At 40.9% G+C, this 10,845-nt stretch overlaps 1 protein-coding gene across 1 annotated transcript; it reads left to right on the top strand.

Moving 5' to 3' along the window:
* The first annotated feature begins 5,905 nt into the window (after positions 1 to 5,905).
* On the top strand, positions 5,906 to 10,481 carry LOC118424679 (kelch repeat and BTB domain-containing protein 8-like). Its single transcript, XM_035833337.1, has 4 exons — positions 5,906 to 6,189; positions 7,980 to 8,119; positions 8,233 to 8,436; positions 8,839 to 10,481. The coding sequence occupies exons 1-4, from the start codon at positions 5,938 to 5,940 to the stop codon at positions 9,761 to 9,763; spliced, it is 1,521 nt and encodes a 506-aa protein (XP_035689230.1). The 5' UTR covers positions 5,906 to 5,937; the 3' UTR covers positions 9,764 to 10,481.
* The last annotated feature ends 364 nt before the right edge of the window (positions 10,482 to 10,845 follow it).

The following is a 10,845-nucleotide window of genomic DNA, read 5'->3' as shown; positions in this document are numbered from 1 at the left end:
GGATTGTATGCAAATGCCACTGTTAATATGTAAATCATGTTAAAACGATTTCTTTGTTTCATGTTTAGACAACTTCAAGACAACAACAATGTGTATGTTTTGAAACATTACTAGAAGTGTAGCTCCACCTTGCTTTATTTTAGGCTTTTCTTACCATTTATCTGTGCAGTAACCTCAAATAAAGTACGCACCCCAACTTTGGCAACAACTTGTAGCACCTTTTCAATTTTGAAAAGTTAAAAAAGTGCGTACTTTATTCGAGAATATACGGTAGTAAGCAATTTTCCACATGCAACCGCCACCCACCCCACGTCAGATCTCTGCACAATTCTGGATTTCATAGAGGTAATTCTCCACATCGTGACTTAGGCTCTGGGTTCATAGAGGTATTCTCCCATCGTGACTTAGGCTCTGGGTCATTTCAACTTGAGAAGGATCAGAGGACTGATCGAAAGCGTCGGTATATAAGCGCTTTATTTTGTGCACGGATATATGGTCCTAAAATTGTAACATCGTAATAACACATCAAAATCGCGACACCCCTTCCCAACATGCGACACTCCCTTGGGACAAAATGGTGGCGCCCATGGACGCCAACGAAAACAATATACTAGTAGGTTTTGTTATCGCAGGCCTGTAATAAATTGCTATTTGTTCCAACATATGCAACTATACAAAAGTAGTTGTCTATACATGCGACGTTCCGGGCGAGCTCTCTCCGGTCACCGACCTTCCAAAATTTCCACATGGCTGGGGAGGACGCGAGACGCCGCCAGCGAGACCCCGACGGCTGTTTAATAACACCAAGGAGGTTAAAAAAGACCTCGTCAGAGAACTTGATGCTGTGCCTTTAGGAGATTCATAAATAGAATAACTGACAAATTCAGTCGGTAACGATTTTTGTATGCAAAAAAAAAAAAATCAAGTTTTATTTGACTCTTTTGACAGTAGACCTCCACAAAACTCAGTAGATACATTGTATATAGCTTTCACATCTTTCCTGTATGTACAATGCTCACAGTTCCCTACTCAAGTCAATCTATACACTGTCACCAGTCTTCACCAAACACGATTAGAATGTGCTAAGATTCAGGATGGATGCTTTTTTTCCGTTCAATGAATGTTGATCAAAGGCAGATATTTCCTCATGATAGCCATCACTTGAGTTGTACAATGTAAAAGTGGAAAGGACATCATATTCTGACTGTATTTCTTCACTACCTGCTAGCAGAGAGACTGCACCAGTACACACTATGAACATGTACAGACTCCAGATGTTACAGAAGGTATGAATCCTTTATAAGAATAAGGCGTACTAAAATTACATACCGGTAATTATAGGTTTGTTACAATGGCCATTTCTACACCAAAATCTTACATCATGTCTGTCAACCCAGTTCACATGAGATGGAAACAATTGGAGATTTCTTTGATCCGACCTGGTCCTCCCCTCCCCCATCTAAGTTTGTGCTACTCAATATCACTAGTTCATGAAAGGACTTACTATACAATGGACTAGATATCCTTTACCATATGAGATGACCACAAGCTGACCAGTGTAAAAGCTACAGGTGGTAAGTTTTTTGAAAGCCCATGTTCCCAAGTTTCTGAAGGATGTATAGTATCCTGTGTGGTAACCATGTGCTACCGCCCGACAACCATCTGTTTGAGATCCTTGAGGCTGTGTTCTCTGGCGACCTGCAGGGCGTGGTCCAAGGCATGGATCTGCACCAACAGCTTAGCTACCTGCTTAATGCTCTCTCTGTAAGGAAAGGGGATGCAAAAATGAGCGAGTTGTGGGGTAATCAAAATATGTTACAACTAGACACATGTTCGATGTAGACACAGGCTTTGTGGCACTGGAACTAACCTACTCACTGTAAAAACCGAAAACTCTCCTTGTTTTAAATATGAGGTTCAACAACCAAACCTCCAAACAACCAAACAATCAAACAAATAATGATTCTCCAGAAATTTGGACTCCAGGTCAAATAGCAAATGTAACATAGCCAGACAATATAATTACTGTTGGTCACTTCTTTTGTGGCCAAGAGCATGTTATCATTTTATTTAGTTATGAAGTTTTCATAGCTTTAGAATGCTACAACAAATACTGTGGATATCCGCCAAATAATGTTAAATTTTGGACAACACTTACGACATTTGTCAGTTTCTTAAAAACATGAAATCTGTAAAAACAGGTACAAATCAACATTTTACCCGTCATGCATATGGCGCATCTGAAGACTAAAAGCAAGGAGGTTAAAGAAGGACTAAAAGCAACGAGGTTAACCTCCTTGCTAAGAGTCATATTTTGCTGTATAGTTTATTGTGTCCACCCCTTACCTTGCTTTTCTCCTGACTATGTCGGGACAGCCGATGCTGTTCTTGTGTAGGTTGAAGTTTAGGAAGATTTTAGGATCTCTTTCCATTGCAACTACCATCTCTTTTTAACCTCCTTGATCATTACCACACGGCGTACGGTGAAAATGGCACATAATGGGTGAATGTTGGTGAAACACGGTGAAAATGTGTCACCCGGATTCGCATTGTTCCCATGTAAATATGGAAGGGTGAAAGCAAATATTGCACCTACGTGACAAAAGAGTGAAACATGGTGAAATGACGGTTTCACCCCTAGTAAAACAAACAGCAATTACGTCATTGTGTGTTTCACGAGCTAGCGACGTGCTTGCCGCTGTCCAGTCGACGGCATTGGGACTGAAGACTGCCCGCCCAGTTCCTCAGCGCAAGCCGAGGATTTTTTTCGCATTGCCGCTAGCTCCGCAAGCCGTGGAAATATCTTTGACACTGGGATTGAAGACTGCCCGCCCAATTCCAGGATTTTTTACGCTTGCAGCTAGCTAAGACGTGCACGTGATCGCAATACGCACCTCTGATTGGTTGATCCTACAGCTGTAGGGGGTTCCCCGCTATCTACTTTCTTTGCTGCCCCATGATGCTTTGCGCCCACCCGTGTCAAAGAAAATTTCTTTTTCATTTCTACGCACACGAAAAACGCTATATTCCACAATTACATTGCAATATTGCCGTGTGGTAGTGACAGATTGTGAGATGAAGATTTCCTTCAACTGCTGGCATTGTAACGTTGTTATGCTCTGAACTTGCCAAGGACGATAACGTCCTTGGAACTTGCCCAGTGTTTCTTGACCGCCTAATCATAAGGTCCGACCTACCCCTACCTACTGGGAGGAAAGACACCACAACGTTTGGACCCTTTCGTACGCGCCGCGTTCACTAAGAGAAACGAAGTGTGACTGATATCCATCGAATACACGTACGTAAAGATACCTTAAATGTTTTCTCTTTACCTTGCAGATATAGTACAAGTTGAATCGCGGAGGTCTTTGGTTGAATAGACGTCTACAAATACGTTGTGCAGGGCACATTGCAGGTCCTTTATTCCTGCTAATAAGCCATGTATAAACCAAGCTGCACATTCATGGCAGGCCGATACGTATGTCATACATACTAGTACTTGCATGGCCTTTGGCAATACCATCGAATCTGCAGGGTAGAATATCTCGCTAGCACGGTATGGCATGGTCGACCCGGACGGACGGACGGACAGACGGACAGCAATCTAATATCAGTCTGATTGCCTTTCGCCGCGGAAGCGCGGCGAAAGACAAAAAAGACTCGATCAGTGGTCCTTTCTGGTGTGAATTTCTTATGAACTTTATCTGGTATGTCATGTAACCAAATGAAGTGCGACTCATATCATATTACCATAAGATTGAAGCTCAAACTAAAGAAGGTATCTCACAACACGTGGAGCACCGGTGCGGCACTGTGGGTTTTGTTCACTGGACTGTTATTTTCGCCGATTTCTTTTTATCATTTAGTTATTGCGTAATACTTAAAAGTATGACTTATTAAGCAAAATACGCAAAGTGCAAGAAATTTCGTTCATTATCTATGTAATCTTTCGAACCCCGCAGTGCCACACCGGTTTCCCAAGCGCAGTGAGATACGTACCACCTTAACATGTGTATAATAAATGTTTTCTGACCTATGATGTCTAAGCTCATTATTACCTGTGTCAAAACTGATTTTTCAAAAGCTGACTTTTATAATCGCTCCCTTGCAGAAAGTTGTTATTGCCAATGCTTTAGTAAGATGTAAGAAGTAAACATTTAAAGTCCCAAATAGCATACCAAACAATGCAATCAATAGCAGCCAGACAAAGTTGACTCTTACTGTAAGACACCTAGTGGTGGAATTCAAGGTAGCCAAAGTAAGCCGTTATATATATCAATATTGGCAAGGAGGTTGAAATTCCACTTTCAACCTCCTTGATATCGGTAATTTACATCTTATGGTAGGCATCCTTCCATATCAAGAGGTTATGTTGGCACTCTTACTGCTACATGATCTGGGTCATCAGTGCTTGTCTCCCAACTTGGGGTCATGACATTATCGTCATTATCATCATCATCAACATGGCTGCCGGAAGCCAAGAAGAATCCCGTACCACCGCAGTTCTTTCTTGTTCCTACCAAGACTGGCGCTACTTGCAAGGGTTTTTTGGAACTGTGGGTGACTTACAGAAGGCTGGGGTACTGCAGGATGTCGTCCTTGAAGTCGAAGGCCGGCGGTTTCCCTGCCATCGGCTTGTTCTGTCCGCGGCCAGCCCCTACTTCAGGGCCATGTTTACAAGTGACATGGCGGAAAGTCGTCAGAAGACGGTTGTTTTACAGGTAGGTTGGCGTGACGTGTGGTTAGAATGAAGTGAAACTTTCAAAGATGCTACGCATCCTAGAGAACATAAGATGAGATCCATTGTTTACCAAATCCAACAATGTTTTAACTAAATTTCCCTTGACGTATCCCTTGCTATGCCCCCCTCCCCAATTAGGTCAACGGGAGGTGCCCTAACATGGCACGCTTTTTTCTCGCGTTGGCGCTCCATTGCTAGTTGCCTGAGATGAGTGGTTGGTGAATTAATTAAAGTTTTCATGAATTGATTTTTGACAACATTCATTTTGAACAACATACTTGAATAACAAAAGCATTCATTTGGTTCATGAGCCTTTTGCGCTGTGTGTTACAAGCGGCAGACACTGAGACATTTTTGGTATGTAACCTTTCAATTTTGTGCTACGCTGGACAGTGTGCCTAACTTGGTATGCTTTTTTAAATTTTGCTCTCTTCAGAAGTAAGTGATGAATTTAAGTACACAGAAGTAAGAATTTAATTGTATGATATTTTGGCTTTCTTTTGACAGTAAAAGCGTGACTGTAGTATGTACTTCTTGTCTCACATGAAGAGGGCTGTATCTAGAACAGTCCAGCTGATGATTTCATGTGCAACGGACTGAATACACTGATATTTGTGAATGCCCAACTAACAAAACCATTACAAAAAAACAACACCTCGGCTCTATCTAATTAGGGCTCCCTTGGAAATCAGTTACTACGTTAACTGAAGGGACTACCCTAAAGATCAATAAATAAATAAATAAATAAAATAAAATTATCTGAAAATATCATTAACATCTTTCTATCAAGTTTTCTTTTCATAGACAGTATGAATCAAGGTTCATACCCTTTCGATGGCTAATACGAACGTGGAGCGCCACACCTCCATTCGGGTGATTTAAATTGTAGAGTCACCAACTCCGGATCCGATGTGGTCGACTAACCTGCTCCTTGAATCATAATAAAAGGACACTGTGCTGATCCATGTTGGATTTTGTATAGCATTCCAACCCATGCAATCCTTCTGTGTTTCTCTAAGGTTTTTCATCCTAGGGATTTTAACAGTCTTGTAACGCTGGAGGTGTTGGGAGATGAAAAATTGTCCTTTTTATAATCAATTGTGATGTATTTCCCCACTAATGTTACACTGATAATGATAACTTATTGTGGTAAATGTTTGGACCATCATATAATTTTGCAGGGTTTGGATGCAGACATGTTTGGGGAGATCCTGAGTTACATCTACTCGGGAACCCTCCATGTGTCCCTGGACAAAGTGCAGCCCCTGTACCAGGCAGCCGACCTCCTCCAACTGGACTATGTGAGAGACACCTGCAGCAAGTACATGGTGAAAAACATGAAAGTGGAGCGCTCCACCTGTGTGGACCTGTACAAGTTTGCTGATGTCTATTCCCAGGATATTGTCCGGAGTCGTTGTCAGCAGTGGATTGTTAGGCACTTTACTGAGGTCAGTCTTTATAATTAGTTAGGCAAATGTCCCAAATAGCGCTCTTATATTGTGCCTAACATGACATGCACACTTGGATGGATATATCTGCAAAACAGATATTTATAATTAAATTTCATGGACCACGGTGGTCAAATACGGGCTCAAAACTTCCCATGTCTAGTCGAATTCGAACCTTCTTCCATGATGTTCGATCTGACGTAGTTCGAACCGAACCCGTGTTCTATTTAGGTCATCTGCGGTCATTGCAGGTAAAACCGTGCTTTCTGGCTTTTTCCCACCAACTAACTTGAATCAGGCAAAAAACATAGTTTTTAACCAATACAACAATTTTCTGGACAGTACATCTATGCTTTCACTCTGTTGCGGACCTGTAATATGTAACAAAGCTACTGGCGTTTTTGTTGGTGACCTTGAATATCATAAGTGTTGTTTACGCCGGTATCAATTACACCCTCCCGCTCTCCGCGCGGCATGACATGCGTGTAAACATCGTTTAAGATCTCCACCAAGAAGAGTCCAACTTAACTCATTGACAGCTCAAAATGACCGCAACGGTTTTCCCGAGATTTCTGTTTTTGGGATTTTTTTAAAATGCCTTCGATTTTGAATTATTGGTAATTAAGTGCGAAAAATGCCATTTTAATGCATATTTTTGATTGTAACTTTGCTTAAAATCAAAAATTAAAAAATCCCAAAAACAAAAAGTTTTATTTGCCTCTCAGATGACGAAAAATATAAAAATCGAGAATTTGCCGTGGCACTTGCGGCCCATCTTATCAAGAGTATGGTCAAATTGAAGGCCTTCCTTGAAACGGAAAATATTCGCCTTTGGAAGCAAAATCGAAACAAAACAACTATCTCCATTCAAACGGGAAGATTCAAACTATCTAAAATTGCGAATTTCATCTTATTTTGAATACACTTTCCTTGTCATAACATTTTGTTTATTTTCAAATATTTTACGGTTAGAAAATAGTCGGCCTCTTGTAACCCGATACTCTGTCGAACTCGCATAGCAACGGGAAAGAATACCCTAGCAACTGACCGCCGTGGACGGAAATCCCTGTTTTCTTGTCTACATCTCCTCATTTTCATCATATGATCATGTCCTTCTCCAAACGACGGGAAAAAAATTCCCATGGCTAGAGCTAGTCCATATAATTCATTTGAAAAAGTTCCAGCTTTGCTGTTGTCCCTCAAGGTACATTGAAAATTTATTATACTATGATGATTTGTCCATTAAGTTTGAAAGCTGATATTGCTTTGTAAACAGTCTTCTCAGTGCTAAGATCTAATTGAGTAAGTTTAAGTGTTTGTGGCACGAGTTTGTACTGGGCAATGAGATAAAATAAACATGATTGCTAAGGTTGATGGGACACTCTGGCTGACAGAAAGGGAAAGTATTAAGAATGGTCTGACACTACAGTGTTTACAAGACCATACTGTAAGTCCTGATTTTTTCACTGTAAATGTTATGTTCACGGTTTTCACGGTGACGACTGTAGCGTGAACTTATCATTACCGATAAAAAATAATTCACAGACTTTTTTCATGCGCACTTGCCTCGACAGTGAACATTTAGTTCCGAGAACAAGTTCAATTTTCTCAGACCGTGAAAATTTGGTACCGTGAAGATAAAGTGAATTACAGTATTTCACTACATACCTGTGATTCTGTTCCGCACAACCTTAATGCAGTAATAAATCTGTCCCATACAAACTTTGTATATGTTTGAAAATAAACAGTACAAAAATATGTACTAGTACCTCTACTCTGAACCTCCACAGGTTGCCTCCAGCGAGGAGTTTTGCAGCCTGAGTGTGCATCAGCTGACTGAGGTCATCAGCCACGATGAGCTGGATGTTAAAGAGGAGACAACAGTGTGGGAGGCTGTGGTGAGATGGGTGCAGCACAGCAAGGAGGACAGGTGGGTGTCAGTGATTGAGACGTACATCTTCATCTTGTTTTCACATGAAATAAACATATTGTATTGACACGGTGACGTTTCACCTTTACCCATCCTTATCTTGTACCCTACAGACAGCACCACCTACCCAGCATCCTCCCTCACGTCCGCTTCAACCTGCTGACCTCAGATGACACGGCAGCCATCTTGGATCACCCCCTGGTCAGGGAGGATCCTGGGAGTTCTGAGGTCATCAGGAATGTGGTACAGAAAGGGAACCCCACCCTGAAACCGAGGCATGGGATGTTCATAGAAATGGCTTTTCTGTCCCATAGAGAGTATGTACTACTTCTCTTTTGTTTAACTTTCTAGGTTGTAAACTATCCTTGCACAATGCGCCATTCCTGATTTTGAGGTCTTACAATGCACATTGATGAAAGTACTCCGACATGCACCTTATTCCGACACTTACTATAGGTATACTGAAGCTCTTGTGTGTGTGTGTTTGTGTATGTGTATGTGTTTGTGTATGTGTGTGTGTGTGTGTTTGTGAACAGCGTGACTCAAGAGGGCTTGGCAGGATTGGTATTTCTTATGTGGTGCTTGATAAAACCTCAAAATGATTGGATTTTGGGAGAAATTTTTATTATATGTCACTCGAAAAGGTTGACATCATTTGTCAAAAGTGTGAGGTCGTGAAACTCGAATTGACAGCTTTCATTGTATTCTGTTCTCTCCAGTTCGGACAAGTTCCTTTTCATGAACCCTCACGAAGGCAAGTACATCAAGTGCAGATACGAACCTGGGGACCTACCTGAAATCCAAGCCTTGACAGTCACCAGTGATAATGATATATGCATCCTTGCAAACGAGTTAGAGGATTCCCGTAAGTTGTCCCTGTTTAAGTACAGCCATGTGAGGAATGTGTGGGAACCTGCTGGTATTTCTTCAGTATCTCGGTGGCGGAGATGGGAAAACGATATGGTTGAAGAGCGCCTTGTTGAAGTTGATCGGACTTTATACTACCTTGTTGAAAATCTGGAAGAAAATGTGGTGCGGATGAGAAAGTACATCCGACACAGGGACATGTGGATGGAGTGTTCACAGCTGGAACTTGACTATTGTACATACGACTTCAGTGCAGCATTGTCCTGCAATTCACACCTCTATTTCATCACAAGCACAGAAGTGCATCGCTACGACGCGAGCCAGAACTGCTGGTGCAAGCTGAGCTCACCCGAACCCCCTCCTGATATCAACACCGCCGTTGCCATGGGAACAGAGATTTTCTGGACAGATTTGGACTTTAATCAGATCATTGTGTACGATACAGAGTCAGACCAATGGCAGAAACTGCAAGGCTGGCAGAAACCAGGAAACCTTGATATTGGAAGTAGAAATTATTCCCATCTTTTTGTAATGGAGAACCAGCTGCACATTTTGTTAAGCTGTACTACAGACAAGAAAGGGGACTGGCAGCGCTGTACTAATTCTAAAGACATTGAAGAAGACAAATACAGTTTATATCTGGTTTATGTGTATGACAGGCCTGCTGATACCTGGAGACAGTTGAAGGCCGATCTGCCTAATGACATTACGAGCTACTCAGGGCATATACCTCATTGCCTGATGCCACGGATATATCCACCGTATCTCAAAGGATAAAGATAAATACAGTAATTTCTGCACGGTTGTAGGACACGGCTGTTATCGTTAAACAACATTTTGGTTTAGGTTTTGCTGATTGTGCCTACATTGGGATAGACCTTGTAGTACATGTACATGTTTTACCTTGATCTTTTTTTGGAAACCCCTATTCCCTCTTATAGATAAGGTTCATCTTTCCATGACGGATATGATGTGATGTGTCAAACTCTTAACAGTAGTAACAAAAGAGCTAACACTTCTCCGGACTACGAAACTTGCTTGCATCACAGTGTGATAAGATCACAAATTTGCTGTTAGAATGAGCTGTGGTTAACATGTACATATTCGAAAGTATGTGATGTATTTCATGTCTGTGGAACTAATTTATCACCGCCCGTGACAGATGCAGTTTTAGTAGTTCGTAGAAATGAAATTAAACTACTGTATTACCAGGGACCAATAGTCTGGGTGCCATCTTTTTTCTGATTTTGTATTAGCCAAGTAAACTTTGTATTTGTGATATCCTAGTTTGTTTTTCATTTTGTATTGGATAAACGTATTTTTGATGTCCTTTTTTTTCTATTAGATTTTGATTTGTATTTGTTGATAATGTTACTATTATATTTGATGTTTAAGAAGGTAATTTAAGCACACTCAAGTACTTTTGTAGATTCCAGCAGTTTATTTGTTTCCGCATTGCTTGCGTTTCCGTATTAAAAGTATGTATAGGTACGTATGTATGTATGTATGTGTGTATGTATCTCTCTCTCTATCTATCTATCTATATATATACATATATATATATATACATCAGCAAATGTGACTATTTATTTTTCAATATATGAATATATTGAAGAATAAATATTCATATTTCCTGACGAATACAACTGAAACTGTACAAGGTTAAACTAACAGAAGTACATTGCCCATATAATGAACAGCTAAGTTGTATTGGAACGCTGTGAATATTGCTGTGCAGTGTAATAACTTGAAGGTAAATTCAACTCATAATGTAGGGGGGTGGTTCGCGATTTTCAACGTTGGCTAGGTTCTCTTGTAGGAAGTTTGCCGAGGAAGGTAGTTTGTTGTGAAGGGAGTTT

This window comes from Branchiostoma floridae, chromosome 10 (genome assembly GCF_000003815.2).
Source record: "Branchiostoma floridae strain S238N-H82 chromosome 10, Bfl_VNyyK, whole genome shotgun sequence".
Lineage (NCBI taxonomy): Eukaryota > Metazoa > Chordata > Leptocardii > Amphioxiformes > Branchiostomatidae > Branchiostoma > Branchiostoma floridae.
This window is presented reverse-complemented; position numbering and strand designations above follow the sequence as displayed.

Coding starts and splice junctions, on each gene's coding strand:
- LOC118424679 (XM_035833337.1), top strand. CDS start 5,938: ATGTTTGGGGAGATCCTGAGTTACATCTACTCGGGAACCCTCCATGTG. Junction 8,120..8,232: donor CAGCACAGCAAGGAGGACAG/GTGGGTGTCAGT, acceptor TGTACCCTACAG/ACAGCACCACCTACCCAGCA. Junction 8,437..8,838: donor GCTTTTCTGTCCCATAGAGA/GTATGTACTACT, acceptor TGTTCTCTCCAG/TTCGGACAAGTTCCTTTTCA.